Source organism: Ostrea edulis, chromosome 5 (genome assembly GCF_947568905.1).
Source record: "Ostrea edulis chromosome 5, xbOstEdul1.1, whole genome shotgun sequence".
NCBI classification, from domain to species: Eukaryota; Metazoa; Mollusca; class Bivalvia; order Ostreida; family Ostreidae; genus Ostrea; species Ostrea edulis.
The window spans coordinates 53,735,373-53,756,394 of record NC_079168.1 but is presented as its reverse complement, the minus strand read 5'-3'; the positions used below and the strand labels follow the sequence as shown (position 1 = coordinate 53,756,394).

The 21,022-nt window shown below is 34.8% G+C and overlaps 1 protein-coding gene across 1 annotated transcript in view; it reads right to left on the bottom strand.

Moving 5' to 3' along the window:
- The window catches only part of LOC125649695 (uncharacterized), a 51,615-nt gene extending 50,517 nt beyond the window's left edge, over positions 1–1,098 (bottom strand). Inside the window, exon 1 of the mRNA XM_056166101.1 lies at positions 1,029–1,098. Coding sequence (XP_056022076.1) covers positions 1,029–1,098 — 70 coding nt within the window. The remainder of the gene's footprint in view (positions 1–1,028) is intronic.
- Between the last annotated feature and the right edge of the window lie 19,924 nt (positions 1,099–21,022).

Sequence of the window (21,022 nt, the reverse complement as noted above, 5' to 3'; positions counted from 1 at the left end):
GAGATTGTGCGCGTAAGGTGCACGGTAGATGGACAGTATTTTAACGGATGTTTGCATCATGGAGGGTCGCAAATAACAAATGAGAAGATATATACTCATTCTAATATTCCTGTGGGAATCCGTGTTAGAATAGGTCCTCAGTAACTCTTGCTTGGTATAAGGGCGACTAAATGGGGCAGTTCTTTGGATGAGACCGCGAAAACTGAGGCCCCCTGTCACAGCAGGTGTGGCACGATAAAGGTCGCTTCCTGATTAGAGGCCATAAGTTGTTTTGGTTTTTGTGTTACGTCCACTGAAGTTTGAGGAGATGATCTTACAACATTCAGCATTTGTTCTTCCTATTCATTTAACGCGAAAAATATTTAGTCGACGTAAACAGTGCATTGTGACGTCATATCAACAACACTAGAATACAGGCGTAGGTGAAAGAAAGCTTGTCTGTTAATCAAAAATGTTTGTGGTACTTTCCAAACAATTCATTCATTTTATCTACGAGGTTTTCGATGAAGTACTGAACTCTTAAATATTTTTCGGTTTTTAAGGAGAAGTACTACATCAAAGAAATTTGATATGGATGAAAAGTGGATGCTATGTACAACAGTATTTTGAAATCAAAAACTTTCAAATTTTCTTTATATAGTAAAAAAAAAATGCAGTTTCGTAGAAAGTAATCTGAATTTTTTTTTAAACCAGTGCTTCACTCCAACCCGCGATCTACAGTTCAGCAGTCCTCTAATATATCGACAATCTAAATTACCTTTCATTAACAAGAGGCCCACAGGCCTTAAGGGTCACCTGAGTATCATATCCCATACGGTCGGGTGACTGTAAACATAGATATTTTTTGGCCTTAGCCTGGTCCGTCCGTCCGTCTGTTTGTCCGTCTGTCACATTTTCTTCTTACCCAAACTCCTTTCTTATTTAAAGCAGTAATCAATTAATCTTTTGGAAGATGACTGGTGTTGTCCTGTAGAAGTGTAATTAATTTTCGGAAATTGAATTTTCACTCTGGGGAGCTTCAATTTTACCCTGGGGGGCAAAATGTGGGTCGAAAAACGTTTTTGTACAAAAACCTAGTTCCCAGAACTCCTCTTTCATTTTACGCAGTAGTTAAATCATGTTGATAGACGATTGGTGGTGTCCTGTATATGTCCAATAAGGTTTTAGAACTATTTTCACCCTGGGGCCCAAATGGGGGTTAAATAAAGTTTTTCAACAAAAAACGCAGAACTCATATTTGACGCAATAGCCAAATCTTCTTTTGGAAGATAATTGGTAGTGACATATAGATGTGCAATGAGGTTTAAGAATTTTCATTTTCACCATGGGGGCTAATTCAAGGTTTAAAAACGACGTTTTTCTATAGAAAAACCTCATTCCAAGCACTCCTGTTACATATTATGCAGTAGCCAAATCATCTTTTGGGAGATGATTGGTGGTGTCCTTTTGATGTGCAGTAAGTTGTTGGAATTTTATTTTTACCTTCAGGGGCAAATGGGGTGGAAAGCAACAAACAAAAACCGGGTGCTCAGTGCATTGCATCATGTGCAACAAGAATATATTTGCTTTAAGGGTTGAAATCTCAACCATTTTAAAGATATTTGAACAATCAAAAATTCAAATGGTGAGGGTTAGGATGACCCTGGAGCACTTCCCCATCAGAATACTCAATGCAGCAGGATTATATATATGGTTTAGGGGTCATCACCTCAATTGTTTTCAATAATTCAACCAGTATATAATGTGCAAACTAAATATGTGACGATCATAGTTCGTATTTTCTCTCTAGCTATATCGTCTTTATTTAGATTATCCATGACTCGAGCACCTATGAATTATACTGCAATTTCTAAAACTTCTAAAACTGTGATAAACACAGTAAAATTATACGACATGCGCAAGTTGTAGCGTAAACTTTTGTTAAGAGCGTAAATCTAATTAATTAAAACGACAACAAACAAGCAATGGTAATTAATCAGAATGCATGCGTTAACACAACCACAAGGTATTATATATTGCATACATTGGGAAAATTGTAACTTTTCACAAACATAAAATTGCACACTGAACGTAAATGAAACACCAATTAATAAAACATACCTGATGCAGGTACCACGAGTGAAATGGTAGAAATGAAAGTGAAATATATCACACTGTTCCACATATCCTCTGTTGTCAGAAAATGACGAACAACTTTCAGAAAAATGTGTTAACTCAAACATTCAAAACAGTGGTTAAATAAATTTTAAAATGTTGTTTTCACATTTATAGTAAATCGTCTTTTGCTTCCTAGCTGTGCTCAAAGGCCAATCAGACGTCTTCAATTGTCGTCGACCAGGCAGTAAATAGAATACAACCAATGGTGCCAAGGACATATGAAACATTATATAACACGGATGATTCAGTATGCATTCTCAATAAGCACGTGGATATTTAAAAATATTTTTGACTTTGTGTTTGTTCTCCACCATTATGGATGTTCCGTGCTTTTAAGGAGATTTTTAGAAACTGTTTGGACTGCCATATCAAGTTGTATCTATCTCATCACATTCTATGACCCCAGACTACTGATCTATAATAAAGACGTAGCCCATGGCCAAGAGCCATCTAAATACTGCGGAATGTTCTCTATGTCCTACTTATACAACATTTCGGGTTTTGTGTTGTTATTGCTTATCTAAGAGTGGCCCAGTCCTGATTTTCAGAAAGGACGCTGGAAATAGGTTTTAACGCATATATTTATCATTTGGTCCAGCACAGTTTTTAACCTAATTCTGGTATGCTGTATCCGAACAAAAATTAGCCGGTCTTCGTGAAAATGGTGTTAAATTGGTCAAAATGGCGAACGGGAATTTCACAATTAACTTACACAGTTTAATTCTGAGTTGTTTTACGGAAAATAAAACAAAACAAAGCACTGTTCACGTCATTAAATGAATAAATCAATGTTTTGATATTAAATCTAAGCTCATAAAAATTGTTACTACCGATTAATTGTTCTAAATGACAGGTGTCTTGGTTATATTGAATTCTCGTTTTTTGGCCCGTCTTTTGACGACAAGTACCGGGGACCTGTTCTTATATCACCGTGCGTCTAAGGATGCAAAAGATGGTCAAGGGGCATATTTGAAAATCATACCTATACACACGAATAGGGATGTTTAAATAAATAGAATACCCGGTATGCATATACAATGTAACATAAAAAAGCGTGATCTACAAATTTGTGATTCGAGTTAAAAACATTTGATGTGCTATTGTGCATGTGATAATAGTGTCATTTTAATGATCTGATATTGCACAACGCATAGTATTAGTAATTCATTGATGGGTGTCCAATGTGAACAGACATTTTGTAGTTAAAAGCAGTCAGTCAATCGGAACATTAGTGGAGAGGGTATCACGTCGTGAAAAGTTTAAGGATGTTAAAAACTATGGTGTTATTGACGGAATAGAGCAGTTGAGTATACCTGATAGAGTTCTGTCATAGGGAATGTTACAGTGAATTTATACATCTCAAATCTATAAAAGAAACAGAAACAAAAAGCAGTGTCCTCGAAGATAATCCAAGTCTGAAAATAAATAGAGATACATATGGTGTTTATATATCTCAACTGATTCGATATGCAAGAGCTTGTTCTGGGTATAGTCAGTTTTTAAATCGAAGTAAACTACTGACAAACAAGTTGATGGTACAGGGATTTCAACAGTCTCGATTGAAGTCAGCATTTCGCACATTCTATGGTCGTTATAACGATCTACTTAGTCAATACAACCTCGCATTGGGTCAAATGCTATCTGACGTGTTTCATACCGATTGTTAAGCCGTTCTTGGCACACTGATTTGACTGCGGATAACTCCGTTTACCTGATCAGGATATGGGGCTCACGGCGGGTGTGACCGGTCAACAGGGGATGCTTACTCCTCCTAGGCACCTGATCCCACCTCTGGTGTGTCCAGGGGTCCGTGTTTGCCCAACTATCTATTTTGTATTGCTTGTAGAAGTTATGAGATTGATCACTGTTCGTTATCTTCACCTTGCATGAAATGCCTTTTGCGTCTATATTTAACTATCACTCTTCCTCAACAGTCCGTTCTCCAGGAAAGTCATATTCGAGCTATTTATACTTTGTCCAAAATAAAATCAACAGAAGCTATTCAACATTACAATCTTTTTTGTAGGTGATATGGACTTGCAGAGTGCAAAATATGACGCATGTATATTTCTATCAGCATTGTGAAATGTATCTAGGTTCTGTTTTGTATAAATTTTAGATGGACTGTGAATTGCTTGGATATACTGCTGCTCAAAATGTTTTAGAAGGAAAGCATTATAGTCGTAGCATTAGGACCCATAAAATCATTGCTCAACTCTCTGGAATATTCTGATTCCCAGTTTTTTGTTTTGTGTTACGTAGCTAAGAAAAATGGGGCTCATTCTCGAATATTGAATGACATTATGAATGAGCAGTTAAACTCAGTTTAGAGCAGCTGCAGGAATTTTGTCAATTCAGAAAAGAAACTGACAATCGAAATGTGCTGTTTCGTGGTCATATATTGGTTAGGTCTCCTTTCTTTTTGCATTTCCAAAATCGGAAATAGAAGGGTTATGGAATATATATTGATTTTATGTCTGTGGAATGTTCCCATGGTTCTTTCGACACAAATACACAAAATGTGTGGGGTAATGTGTACCTTGCTGATTGTCATCGAGAAGTGTTAGAATAGTCCAGCAAGGAAATTCTGTAGTCAAGAGAAGTGTTCGAATAGTCCAGCAAGGAAAATATGTAGTCAAGAGAAGTGTTAGAATAATCCAGCAAGGACATTCTGTATTCAAGAGAAGTGTTAGAATAGTCACGAGAAGTGTTAGAATAGTCCAGCAAGGACATTCTGTAGTCAAGAGAAGTGTTAGAATAGTCCAGCAAGGACATTCTGTATTCAAGAGAAGTGTTAGAATAGTCCAGCAAGGAAATTTTGTGGTCAAGAGAAGTGTTAGAATAGTCCAGATAGATAATTCTGTAGTCAAGAGAAGTGTTAGAATAGTCCAGCGAGGAAATATTGTAGTCAAGAGAAGTGTTAGAATAGTCAAGAGAAGTGTTAGAATAGTCAAGAGAAGTGTTAGAATAGTCCAGATAGATAATTCTGTAGTCAAGAGAAGTGTTAGAATAGTCCAGCAAGGAAATTCTGTAGTCAAGAGAAGTGTTCGAATAGTCCAGCAAGGACATTCTGTAGTCAAGAGAAGTGCTAGAATAGTCCAGCAAGGACATTCTATAGTCAAGAGAAGTGTTAGAATAGTCCAGCAAGAGAATTATTTAGTCAAGAGAAGTGCTGTGCTAGAATAGTCCAGCAAGGAAATACTATAGTCAAGAGAAGTGTTAGAATAGTCCAGCAAAGACATTCTGTAGTCAAGAGAAGTGTTAGAATAGTCCAGTAAGGAAATTCTGTAGGTAAGAGAAGTGTTAGAATAGTCCAGCAAGGACATTCTGTAGACAATAGAAATGTTAGAATAGTCCAGATAGATAATTCTGTATTCAAGAGAAGTGTTAGAATAGTCCAGCAAGGAAATTCTGTAGTCAAGAGAAGTGTTAGAATAGTTCAGCAAGGACATTCTGTAGTCATGAGAAGTGTTAGAATAGTCCAGCAAGGAAATTCTTTAGTCAAGAGAAGTGTTAGAATAGTCCAGTAAGGATATTCTGTAGGTAAGCGAAGTGCTAGATTAATCCAGCAAGGACATTCTGTAGTCAAGAGAAGTGTTAGAATAGTCCAGCAAGGAAATTCTGTAGACAAAAGAAGTGTTAGAATTGTCCAGCAAGGAGATTCTGTAGTCAAGAGAAGTGTTAGAATAGTCCAGCAAGGAAATTATGTAGTCAAGAGAAGTGTTAGAATAGTCCATCAAGGACATTCTGTAGTCAAAAGAAGTGTTAGAATAGTCCAGATAGATAATTCTGTAGTCAAGGGAAGTGTTAGATTAGTTAAACGCTACAAATTGTCCCTGAAATGTTCGACTTTCCCACTTGAACGGTGAACGCACGGTGAACGCAAGACCAACTATATATTCGGAATATCTTGAATTAATTCCTTTCATTGTACTTTGAAGTTTAATTTACGTCATTATTTGTGTTTAGCTATTGAATAGTTTGAATATTCAATCAAAACTTACCCGTTGAATAGTTAACTATTCAATACTAAACCGTTGAATAGTAAACGGTTTACTGTTAAATAGAAAACTATTTAACTGTTGGTTTAATTAAAGCTTGCAAACAAGAAAAAACTAAAGATTGCATGTAAATTTAGTTACATTTTAAATTACACAGAAAAACATCTTTCTTGATTTGCATTACATACTAAGCTGATATATCCACATAATTACTTATATCACGTTCATTCAAGCACGTTACATTTTACATGTACGATCAATCCCATGCATAACATCACTGACTTCTTGATCCTGTTCACTGCTACTTGTCAGAACAGCGACGGGTTTTTTCACTACAAATTGTTCCGACAGTTAGCGGAAATCTAGTGAATGCAGTTGTTCTTAGTGAATTATAAAAAAAATCCCATTAAGCCAGTGTTTTACGCATGCTTATCTCAACTTAAGAAATTATGTTAATTCCAATGGGCTTATCTGTGTATCATTCGTCTTAGCTAGTTTTCGTCCTCAAGCGAGGGGGCAAAGATGTATCAGAAAAAGGTGTAACAACAAAGTTACTAGTATTCTCTTTTTTTCTTTCAAAAAGGTAGTAGTATTTTATACTTGGAATCATTTAAAACTCCGTTTGAATCTATTCATTAAATGTATCACTATCAGGTCAAAGTTTGCTGTACACGATCGATGTACTTGAATTTCTCTCAGATTCTACATCCCAAAATAATATCATTGAGAACAGTATCTACATCCTCACCGTAACTAATAATTTCCCTCCTTTTATAAAATGAAGTGAGAACTTGTGTAAGAGCCTTTTTATAGACAATATCACGGTTGAATAGGTGAATGATGCCATGCAACAGACCTTAGTACATGTTTCACACGTCGAACAAAAGATTTTTGCCCGTGCCAAATCACTTAGTACACCCAAAGTCGAATCTTTATGCTTGGGTAATCATGTCATTGTGTAGTAGGGTGTAGTTCTTAATTACATGCATTGTGTAATGTCACAGTATATGTATTTTATGTATGTGCTTTCATATTACCAAGCTAGTGGTGAGAATTGCAATACAATGTTTCAATGTATTTTGTTGAACACCACTCTGATTCCACGGACAAGTACTCTGAAGTTGAAATAAAAGATATACTAGAGTTCCTCATTGACAATATATTCGTGGTCTTTTGTGATCAGATCTTCCAACAGTCTGTTGGAATTCCCATGGGCACGAATTGTGCTCCTTTGTTAGCTGACCTGTTTCTATATTCATATAAAGCAGAATTTATTCAAAAACTTCTACGTGAGAAGAAAACATCTCTTGCTGTGGCCTTCATTTCGACATTTAGATATATCGACGACGTTTTGTCTATTAACAATAATAACTTTCATTCATATGTCGATTCGATATATCCCTGTGAGCTCGAAATAAAAGACACCACAGAGTCGTCCACTTCTGCTTCATACTTAGATATTTTATTGAAAGTAGACATTAACGGCAATCTGACAACTCAACTGTATGACAAACTGGATAATTTCACCAAACTCAGTAGGTTTACTAAACATATATATAACTTACACTGGTCAAGTGAGAAAATTCAATCTAGGATTAGTGAAATCTTTGATTGTTTTGATAAAAAATCATCTGTTGTCCTTTATATTAGGGTCAATATTAGCATCATGTTGACTTAAAATATTACAACACTTTCACTTGTGCTATGTCAATAATTCATATTTGATTAAAAGAAGTACTTGGTGTACATTTTTATTTGCATGTCATTTTTGTATATATACATTCATTGTTTTAGTGTGTTATTTCAAATTACAGGTAAATGCAAAAGTATGGCATTTTGAATACCCTCACCCATTACAACACATATACAGATCATTTAGAAAGAACATAATTGTTAACTGTGTTATACAGACTTTTTCTTCAACAAAAATAATTTCATCCACTGCAGACGATTGAATAGTCCTGATACGACTAAGCCTGCAGACAAAAAATGTTTTACCGACTATTTGAATAAAAAAAATTAGTCGATGGTACTCAAAATATTCGAATATTCGGTGACATCCCTTTAAATAATCTTGAATCAATTACCGTATATCGGATAATTTTGGCGCACCGGAAATGTTGCCTTTTTGACGAATGAGAAATTTCTCCAAAAACGAAAGCGCCCAAATTTATATTTTTATAAATGATACACTAGTTAAATGAAAATGCGCCAAAAATTAAAGCGCCAAGATTTAAACACCTATTCAGTATTGAGTGGAAAATCCGCTAAATATTCCCGACGCTAATATCAGCCGATATACAGTAATATTACATGCTAAATACATATCGTATGTCATATCAGCCCGAGTTCTCCCATATCAGCCTGAGGGCCAAAGGCCCGAGGGTTGATATGGGGCCAGAGGGCTGATATGACATATAATATGGATTTTAGCCTGTGATATTCTATTTATCATATACTGCACATTTTTTATATTTATTAATAAATCTTGTATACTGTACATACAGTATAGTGTTTTTGAGAGGGTGGGGGTAATCTGATATATGGGTTCGAGGGCTAATTTTACATTTAGGTACTATTCTTTTTATTGCATGCTTGCTAATTTATTGCATTTTAAAGACTATGAGATAGATTAAGAAATATATGATACATTGCCTTCATTGATTTACTATGGTAAAAACTTTGATACACTGATTATTACGAGTGAATGCGTAATTTCCGGCTTGATATGCATTTTTGCACACCAGTCTGATTTGTGATATAGGTTTTGGGACCAGTCGTTGATATCGGCTATTGTGACGTTACTCTTATCATGCAGTGCAGAATCTGCATATTTTATCATTACCATCAATATGATGTAAAACTTATACGGTACCAATTTTGATGCACCAGATGCGCATTTCGACAAATAATGTCTCTTCAGTGATGCTCAACCGAAATGTTTGAATTCCGAAATACCTATGAAGTTTTAGAGCTAAATATAGCCAAAAACAGCGTGCCAAAAAAGCGGAGCCAAATTCGTCTAAGGATAAGAGCTATGCATGAGGGAGATAATCCTTAATTTTAAATGAATTTCTAAATTTTATTACTGCCTAATTATATTAATTAGTATCAACCAAAAATGCTCAATCCTGACTGCAAATTATAAACAAGAGAACCGCGGGTCGCACATCCGAACATTTGTGTGTGAATAAACTTGAACATGTATGTACATTTCCAGTGTTTTTGCCTTAGATACATTTCCTCATGAATGCGATGCATATGTGAACAATATGCGTATGAAACTTGACAAATATAGTACGCCTATTTTAACGGCTTGGAATTCGACAGGAATTAAATTAGAATGTAAATATAAAGAATAAATTTCACTGTTATGCCCCCCCCCCCCGGAAAATTTCGGGGGAGCATAGAGTCGCCGTCAAGTCTGTCCGTCCAAGCTCATATATCCTAAACCTTCCATCAGAAACTGATCATAATTGATCACAAATGTTCCTTTCGACAAAAACATCAGGACCATCTTTTTCAAAGTCATTTTGGAAAGGTCAAAGTCACTCAGAACATATAAAAGTTCCTTATTGATCATATATCACACAAATAAGTAACAGGCAAATGGCTTTCCGGCAAAGGTCACTCAAAGTCATCTTGTAAAGGCCAAGGTCACACAGAACATATACCTTATATCAATCATAACTACTCGGCTATTTCCGCAACCGCAAATGAACTTCGTATGTAGATCGACGCCATCAGAGTCAATTGCTATTTCTACACAAACGTAACTATGACGTTACAGTCATTGGTCACAATGTGAAATCAGAGATTTATATGAGGATATTTAGGGGAAATCTTTAAAAATCTTCTCAAGAACCACTGAGCCAGAAAAGTTTACATTTACCTAAAAGCTTCCTGACATAGTGCAGATTAAAGTTTGTTAAAATCATGACCCCAGGGACATTATTTTCACATAGGTTATAGTCCAATATCCTTGACCCAGGCGCCATGGTCGCAATGTATGACAATGCAGAAAATTACATAAACGGAGGCCGACTAGATTGTTTACATGTTTATTATACTTTCATGTAACTTAGTCGAATTTGAGTGGTCTAGAAATAATTCGAAAAATATATTGTTACCCTCTAGATCTGTTAAAAGAAACCACGTTTTTCAGGGTGATAATATCTAGAAACAATACTTGACAACGGGTGATATTATGAAAATATATCTAGAATTCGCAAAATATCACATGCGCACAGATTATACGCGTAAGGTTCACGGTAGATGGACAGTATTTTAACGGATGTTTGCGTCATGCAGGGTCGCAAATAACAAATGAGAAGATAGATATATACTCATTCTAATATTCCTGTGAGAATCCGTCTTAGAATAGGTCCTCAGTAACTCTTGCTTGGTGTAAGGGCGACTAAATGGGGCAGTTCTTTGGATGAGACCGCAAAAACTGAGGCCCCCAGTCACAGCAGGTGTGGCACGATAAAGATCCTTCCCTGCTTAGAGGCCGTAAGTTGCTTTGGTTTTTGTGTTAAGTCCACTGAAATTTGAGGAGATGCTTAAAGTATGTGATGTTACAGTTTGAAATTGCTTGTTTAGATGTTTCGGTACATTTAAAAAACGGATGATTAAAATCTTACAACATTCAACATTTGTTCCTCCTATTCATTTAACGCGGAAAATATCATTTAGTCGACGTAAACAGTGCACTCTGACGTCATATCAACAACAATAGAATACAGGCGTAGGTGAAAGAAAGCTTGTCTGTTAATCAAAAATGTTTATGGTACTTTCCAAACAATTCATTCATTTTATCTACGAGGTTTTCGATGAAGTACCAAACTTTTAAATATTTTTCGGTTTTTAAGGAAGAATACTACATCAAAGATTTTTGATATGGATGAAAAGTGGATGCTATGTACAACAGTATTTTGAAATCAAAAACTTTCAAATTTTCTTTATTTAGTAAAAAAAATCCAGTTTCGTAGAAAGTAATCTAATTTTTTTTAACCAGTGCTTCACTCCAACCCGCGATCTACAGTTCAGCAGATGACACCTAAACTTACTCAGCTGGCGAGTAACTGTACAACATTAAACAATTGGTATATGTACGAAACACGTCAGAGAGGCAATTGTATCACTTGGGTTCGAATTTACTATTGAAAAGTAAAGGTATAGATCTCTAAATATAGGGTACCCAAGTTTGCCGATGTAAAATCAATAAATCAAATGGTATAAAATTCTACGTTTAAGCATCATCCAATCAAAATTATGGGGACGTGTATGCGCGTTGAAAAAAGTGATTTTGACCATCTATTCAAAATTTACAACACATGCTTGCTCGTGTTGTTAGGTGATTTTAACCACACAGATCGGTAGAGAGTCCTCTAATATATCGACAATCTAAATTACAACACCTTTCATTAACAAGAGACCCACAGACCTTAACGGTCACCTGCGTAGCATATCCCATACGGTCGGGTGACTGTAAACATAGATATCTTTTGGCCTTAGCCTGGTCCGTCCCTCCGTCTGTTTGTCCGTCTGTCACATTTTCTTCCTACCCAAACTCCTCTCTTATTTAAAGAGTAATCAATCAATCTTGTGGAAGATGACTGGTGCTGTCCTGTAGAAGTGTAATCAAGTTTCGGAAATTGAATTTTCACTCTGGGGAGCTTCAATTTTACCCTGGGGACAAAATGTGGGTCGAAAAACGTTTTTGTACAAAAACCTAGTTCCCAGAACTCCTCTTTCATTTTACGCAGTAGTTAAATCATGTTGATAGACGATTGGTGGTGTCCTGTATATGTGCAATAAGGTTTTAGAACTATTTTCATTTTCATATTTGGATTAAATATGGCCGCCGAGCAGTCAACAGAGTAAACTTGCTGGGTGATATAATGTGGTGAAAAAGGGAGTTTCTGTGATTCCAAAATTCAATGTTTCTAGTGTTAGGAGATTGAGAAGGTTTAGTCTTCAGCTTTATCCAATTGGAAATTCAAACTTTGAGGAAAAAAAGGTGCATTTAAGGGATTTTCTAATATTATTTTATCCAAATCTTGAGTTATGCCTGGAGGGAAAGAAAAAACAACAGTCACACAGTCAGGAAGTGTTAGAAGTACTCACTCTTCAAGAAAAACCTCAACAACACAGGTCAGTGAGAAATCAGTCAAGCATGCCCTCTCTGATGTGTCCAGCATAAGTGAAACAAATTTTGACTCAGGACACCTTATAGAAGAATTGGTCTCTATAAAAAGCCAATTACTTGACCTTCCAACGAAAAAAGACATTGGTTCTTTGAGGGAATCATTAGTATGGAAAGATGAGTTAAAGTCATTGGTTACAGATATTGTGAAAGGAGTACTTACAACATTTGAAAAAAGATTGCATGAAAAAGTGGATAGAAGGATAGAAGATCTGAGAGAGGACTATCAGAATAAAATACAGGCACTAGAGATGGAAAATGATAGCTTAGCAAAGGAACTCAAATTAGTGAGAGATACGAATCAGAAACTAAAAAGAGAAGTGAATACAAATAAGGCAACTTCCCAGGAAGCAATAAAGGCTGCCAATTTCATTGAACAGTATTCTAGAAAGAACAACATTAAAATCTTCAACCTAAAGACAACATCAAGACAGGATCTTCGACAGGACCTGGTGAACCTTGCAAAATGTGACCTTAATTTGCAACTTGATCCCATGGACATCTCAGCAATCCATAGGATTCCATCAAAAACCCCAAATCTTCGAGATAACCCCATCATTGTGCGCTTTGCATCTGCTGAAGTGAAACAAAAGATAATGAGACAGAAGAAAAACCTGAAGAACAGTGTTCGATTCGCAGATGACGTTACAAAACGAAATCTGGATCTGATGAAGAACATTCGTGAAAATGAAAAGATGGAATCGGCATGGTATTACAACACCTGTGTGTATGGGAGAACAAAATCAGGACTCCAGTTGAAAATCGATCTATTTGACAATGTTGAACAACGCATTCAGGAGGAATCAGATAAGAGAAGGTAATGTGCTTCTCAAACATGTGAACTAAACAAACTTTTTATACAGTAACATTTACACCTTCTGTGTGGCTCTTTGAGAGGCGACCACATATGCACAAAGACTCCCTATAAAATATATATATGGCCACAGGAACTGATGAAAAACTTTGTAATATTTACTTATATGATTTTATACTCATAATTTATAATCATTACATTCTACTTAATGCAACGTTATACATTAGTTCTTGTCCTATATATATAAAACATGTATACTGACAAGGGGGCTCAATATCTAAAATTTAGAATCGGGCTTGACTTTCCCAAATGATTGGATTGCATGTACATATTTAAACAAATGAGCCTTTTTGTCGGTAAGTGGTTTTTCATATATATACACCACAATATTGCCATGTTTAAAACAACACATAATTTTAAAGTTTATGAACAATGTTTTTTGTCACTTTTGTATTTTGCTCTTTCTTATTTACTATTTGCTCTTTCTTACTCTGACTGAATTTCCTTTAAAAAAAATTTAGTCATGGTAGATGTATTTTAAATGTCAATGGATGAGATAAAATTTGTGTCAGTAAATTGCCAAGGATTATGTAGTCAAGAAAAAAGGAGAGATGTCTTGAAATTATTAAAAACAAAAAAGTATGATATATATTGTTTACAAGATACCCACTTTGTTGAAGATCTTCATAATATTGTAAAACAAGAATGGGGTTATGACAAATGTTTTTTCAGTTCATTTGCAACAAATGCAAGAGGTACTGCAATTCTTTTTAATTATTCATTTAATTTTACTTTACATAGAGAAAAAAAAAGACATCAATGGTAATTTTATTATATTAGATGTGACAATTGAAGATAAAAGATTAACATTGGTGAATTTATATGGGCCAAATAGAGATTCACCGGATTTTTTTAAAAATGTTGTAGAAAAAGCAAAGGATTTTGAAAATGACGATTACATTTTTTGTGGTGACTTTAATTTTGTTATGAATCCAAAGTTAGACTGTAAGCATTACAAAGAAAATACTATAAACAATCCTAATGCGAGGAGAACTATGATAGAAGCCATGGAGGAGTTAGATATTTTAGACATTTTTAGAGAATTGCATCCAGAAAGGCAGCGATACACATGGAGACATAAGAATCCTACAAATTTAGCGAGGTTAGGTTAGTTTTTAGTGTCAAATTCCTTGTTTAATAGTGTCCATGATTGTTATGTTGAAGCAAGTTACAGGTCAGATCATTCTATGGTAACTTTTTCTATTAAACTACAAGAATTTAAAAAAGGCTAAGATTTAAAAAAAAAAGTAGTTACTCAAGAATACATAGATGGCGGTTTAAAAATGGTAGATATTGAAAACTTTGATGCAAGTATGAAAATTTCATGGATCAAAAAACTGTTACAAACTACAAGTACACCAAAGTGGCAGAAGATTTTAGGAGCAAGCATAGATATTTACAAAATAATTAAATTAGGACCAAACTTTGCATTAAAAAACATTAAAACCTTTAACAATCATTTCTGGATGGATGTTTTTAAATCCTGGAAAAAACTCTGCATATGTTTTGATAAAAACAATGCTACTAAAGAAATGTGTAAAAGTGTAATATGGTATAATGACAATATACAAGTAGATAATAAACCTATTTTTTTTAAAATCATGGTATGAAAATGAAATTTTTTTTGGTAAACTCATTGATAAATGAGAATGGAACATTTTCATCATATGATCAATTTACAAATATTTATGTTGGGGTGCATACAAACTTTTTAGAATTTTTTAGTGTATTACAAGCAGTTAAGAAACATTGTAAAAATGTTACTCTTAATCATTTGAGCAAAGAAGATGAACCTATAATGCCATTACATATTTTACCATTTGTCTTTGCTAATGCTGGAAATAAGAAAATATACAAGATTTTCAATTACAGTGGTGAAACACCAACAGGTCAAAAGAAATGGAACAAAAAATTTACAATTACAGACCAGGAATGGAAAAAAATTAATCTAAATGTTTTTAAATTTACAAATGACAGAAAAATACAGTGGTTACAATATAGAATAAACCAAAGAATATTAACTACAAATACTTTTTTGAAAAAAATTAGAATAATCAATCATGACGTGCAGTTTTTGTGTTAGAGAAAAAGAAACACTATAACATATTCTATATGAGTGTGAAAAAGTGCAGAATTTTTTAAGTATTGTTTATAATTGGTTTTTTGAATCTTTTACATTTGATATTGTCACAGATAAGAAAACATTTTTACTTGGCTGTTCAGAGAATGAATTGATTAATATCATAAATTTTCATTTGAAACATTATATATATTCTTCTCGATGTAAAGAAAGTCCACTGCTTTTAGTAAAATTTAAGAATATCTGGATAAATGTATATCATATTGAAAGACACATAGCTCTTAAGAAGAGTTGTATAGAACTATTTGAGGAGAAATGGAAATTGTTTAAAAAACTGAATGAAGGATTTTATATTACATTGTGTATAAGTATATTATAGGCATAGATGCTACATTACATCAACATAATTTGTGCATGAATATATATTTCTACTGATTTTGATACCAAAATGTTCAGACTTTTAGATTGTGCACAGGGTAAAGAAAACAACATCACCTATGTTGGCAATTATTTCCCATTATTTTATGTATTTGTTCAGCAGCCAGAGTAACTTTTCCCTCTATCTTCTTACTCTTTACTTCTATCTTTGGTATGAAAGCCTATCATTAGTATGAAAGTGAGTGTTTGTGTAAATAGCATTGAGTCCCCATACCCGCTGGTCAGGTTGGGATGTAGGGGCAGTTGTAAAATCCTGACTAAAAGAATTGAATAAATGTGTTGAACCAACTATTTTCACCCTGGGGCCCAAATGGGGGTTATATAACGAAGTTTTTTTCAACAAAAAACCCTGGTTCCCAGAACTCATATTTGACGCAATAACCAAATCTTCTTTTGGAAGATAATTGGTGGTGACATATAGATGTGCAATGAGGTTTAAGAATTTTCATTTTCACCCTGGAGGCCAATTCAAGGTTTAAAAACGACGTTTTTCTATGATGTGCAATAAGTTGTTGGAATTTTATTTTTACCTTCAGGGGCAAATGGGGTGGAGAGCAACAAACAAAAACCGGGTGCCCAGTGCATTGCATCATGTGCAACAAGAATATATTTGCTTTAAGGGTTGAAATCTCAACCATTTTAAAGATATTTGAACAATCAAAAATCAAATGGTGAGGGTTGGGATGATCCTGGAGCACTTCCCCATCAGAATACTCAATGCAGCAGGATTATATATATGGTTTAGGGGTCATCACCTCAATTGTTTTCAATAATTCAACAATTATGACAGAGGGTGGCAAACACATGTGTGCAGGTATTACTGTCTTCGGACAGCATTTAGTTTTGAATGGACACGTCTCACTTTTCGAAGAATAAGCGAATAATTTGTCGGTTTCATGGTGAATTACTTCTCGTGGGGTACGAAAGGGGACTTAGGTAAAGCCATGTAATTACAAGCTTTGTTTAGTTTTAGTTACTGTGGGTGAAGTCAATTTTTAAACGTTTATAAAATTAATTTTTTGCAGCATACTAGTATATAATGTGCAAAACTAAATATCCGCATCTTCGAGTGGAGAAAGATCTCATGATCATAGTTCGAATTTTCTCTCTAGCTATATCGTCTTTATTTAGATTATCCATGACTCGAGCACCTATGAATTATACTGCAATTTCTAAAACTTCCAAAACTGTGATAAACACATTAATGTATACGACATGCGCAAGTTGTAGCGTAAACTTCTGTTAAGAGCGTAAATCTAATTAATTAAAACGACAACAAACAAGCAAAGGTAATTAATCAGAATGCATGCGTTAACACAACCACAAGGTATTATATTACATACATTGGGAAAATTGTAACTTTACACAAGCATAAAATTGCACACTGAACGTAAATGAAACACCAATTAATGAAACATACCCGATGCAGGTACCACGAGTGAAATGGTAGAAATGAAAGTGAAATATATCACACTGTTCCACATATCCTCTGTTGTCAGAAAATGACGAGCAGCTTTCAGTAAAATACACAACTCAAACATTCAAAACAGTGGTTAAATAAATTTTAAAAAGTTGTTTTCACATTTATAGTAAATCGTCTTTTGCTTCCTAGCTGTGCTCAAAGACCAATCAGACGTCTTCAATTGTCGTCGACCAGGCAGTAAATAGAATACAATCAATGGTGCCAAGGACATATGAAACATTATATAACACGGATGATTCAGTATGCATTCTCAATAAGCACGTGGATATTTAAAAATATTTTTGACTTTGCGTTTGTTCTCCACCATTATGGATGTTCCGTGCTTTTAAGGAGATTTTTAGAAACCGTTTGGACTGCCATATCAAGTTGTATCTATCTCATCACATTCTATGACCCCAGACTACTGATCTATAATAAAGACGTAGCCCATGGCCAAGAGCCATCTAAATACTGCGGAATGTTCTCTATGTCCTACTTATACAACATTTCGGGTTTTGTGTTGTTATTGCTTATCTAAGAGTGGCGCAGTCCTGATTTTCAGAAAGGACGCTGGAAATAGGTTTTAACGTAAATATTTATCATTTGGTCCAGCACAGTTTTTAACCTAATTCTGGTATGCTGTATCCGAACAAAAATTAGCCGGTCTTCGTGAAAATGGTGTTAAATTGGTCAAAATGGCGAACGGGAATTTCACAATTAACTTACACAGTTTAATTCTGAGTTGTTTTACGGAAAATAAAACAAAACAAAGCACTGTTCACGTCATTAAATGCATAAATCAATGTATTGCTATTAAATCTAAGCTCTTAAAGATTGTTACTACCGATTAATTGATCTAAATGACAGGTGTCTTGGTTATATTGAATTCTCGTTTTTTGGCCCGTCTTTTGACGACAAGTACCGGGGACCTATTCTTAAATCACCGTGCTTCTAAGGATGGAAAAGATGGTCAAGGGGCATATTTAAAAATCATCCCTATACACACGAATAGGGATGTTTAAATAAATAGAATACCCGGTATGCATATACAATGTAACATAAAAAAGCGTGATCTACAAATTTGTGATTCGAGTTAAAAAGATTTGATGTGCATGTGATAATAGTGTCATTTTAATGATCTGATATTGCACAACGCATAGTGTTAGTAATTCATTGATGGGTGTTCAATGTGAACAGATATTTTGTAGTTAAAAGCAGTCAGTCAATCGGAACAATAGTGGAGAGGGTATCACGTCGTGAAAAGTTTAAGGATGTTAAAAACTATGATGTTATTGACTGAATAGAACAGTTGAGTATACCTGATAAAGTTCTGTCTCAAGAAATGTCACGGTGAATTTATACATCTCAAATCTATAAAAGAAACAGAAACAAAAAGCAGTCTCCTCGAAGATAATCCAAGTCTGAAAATAAATAGAGATGAAATGCCTTTTGCGTCTACATTTAACTATCATTCTTACTCGACAGCGCGTTCTGCAGGAAAGTCATATTGGAGCTATTTATACTTTGTCCAAAATAAAATCAACAGAAGCTATTCAACATTACAATCTTTTTTGTAAGTGATATGGACTTGCAGAGTGCAAAATATGATGCATGTATATTGCTATCAGCATTGTGAAATGTATCTAGGTTCTGTTTTGTATAAATTTTAGATGGGATGTAAATTGCTTGGATATGCTGCTGCTCAAAATGTTTTAGAAGGAAAGCATTATAGTCGTAGCATTAGGACCCATAAAATCACTGCTCAACTCTTTGGAATATTCTGCTTCCCAGTTTTTTGTTTTGTGTTACGTAGCTAACAAAAATGGGGCTCATTCTCGAATATTGAATGACATTATGAACGAGCAGTTAAACTTTGGCTTCAGTTTAGAGCAGCTGCAGGAATTTTGTCAATTCAGAAAAAAAACTGACAATCGAAATGTGCTGTTTCGTGGTCATATATTGGTTAGGTCTCCATTCTTTTTGCATTTCCAAAATCGGAAATAGAAGGGTTATGGAATATATATTAATTTTTTGTCTGTGGAATGTTCCCATGGTTCTTTCGACACAAATACACAAAATGTGTGGGGTAATGTGTACCTTGCTGATTGTCATCGAGAAGTGTTAGAATAGTCCAGCAAGGTCATTCTGTAGTCAAGAGAAGTGTGAGAATAGTCCAGCAAGGAACTTCTGTAGTCAAGAGAAGTGTTAGAATAGTCGAGCAAGGACATTCTGTAGTCAAGAGAAGTGTTAGAATAGTCAAGATTGATAATTTGGTAGTCAAGAGAAGTGTTAGAATTGTCCAGCAAGGAAATTCTTTAGTCAAGAGAAGTGTTAGAATAGTCCAGCAAGGACATTCTGTAGTCAAGAGAAGTGTTAGAATAGTCCAGCAAGGACATTCTGTAGTCGAGAGAAGTGTTAGAATAGTCCACCAAGGACATTCTGTAGTCAAGAGAAGTGTTAGAATAGTCCAGCAAGGACATTCTGTAGTCGAGAGAAATGTTAGAATAGTCCAGCAAGGACATTCTGTAGTCAAGAGAAGTGTTAGAATAGTCCAGCAAGGACATTCTGTAGTCAAGAGAAGTGTTATAATAGTCCAGCAAGGAAATTCCGTAGTCAGAAGAAGTGATAGAATAGCTAAACGCTACAGATAGTCCCTGAAATGTTCTACTTTCCCACTTGAACGGTCAACGCACGGTGAACGCAAGACCAACTACATGTATACATTCGGAATATCTTGAATTCTTGTCATTGTACTTTGAAGTTTAATTTACGTCATTATTTGTAGTGATGTACAATCGGGAATAAAAAAATAATCGATGATCGGATTAATCGGATCCACCTTTTCGATTGATTAATCGAAAAATAATCGAATTTTATTCATTTCAAATTTATGGCATAAATATATGAATTTACTTTTTTACCCTAAATATTAAGTTAATTAGAATAAAATCATCAGGTTGATTGATCGTATCTTGTTTAACGTCTCTCTCGATCGAATTTCTCACTAATGGAGATATCTAAAATCATTAGAAATTTGAAGTTAATAATCCGATACTTTTGATTTGGTTTTCCCGGGATAGGGATATATCTCTTGATCTCTTGACTTTTGTTGTTGTTCTTGTGGGATCCGGGTTAGAATAGAGTCTTGCTTGTTGTAAGAAGCAAAATCCGAGGCCCTGTGTCACAGCAGGTGTGGTATATAAAGATCCCTCCCTGCTCAAAGACTATTAAAGCGCCGAACATAGGCCTAAATTTTGCAGCCCTTCACCGGCAATGGTGACGTTTCCATATGAGTGAAATGTTCTCGAGCGGGACATTAAACAATATTCAAATTCAATCTTGACGGATGATTCAGTTTCGTCAGCCATTTTGATTTTAGCTAAATCTCGGCAGGAATATTCGTATTATTAAAAAATATCGTCGGCGGCGATTTTCGAAATGACAATCGATTATTCACATCGTTTCAGTTATAGCGACCGACAATCGAAAGTCGGCGATAATTAGTACATCAATAAATTTAGTTGTGTTTAGCTATTGAATATTCAATCAAAACTTATCTGTTGAATAGTTAACTATTCAATACTAAACCGTTGAATAGTAAACGGTTTACTGTTGAATAGATAACTATTTAACCGTTAGTTTAATTAAAGCTTGCAAACGAGAAAACTCGAGATTGCATGTAAATTTAGTTACATTTTAAATTACACAGAAAAACATCTTTCTTGATTTGCATTACATACTAAGCTGATATATCCACATAATAAGCCGGTTTCGAGATACACCCGAGTTATTTCCCTTTGGA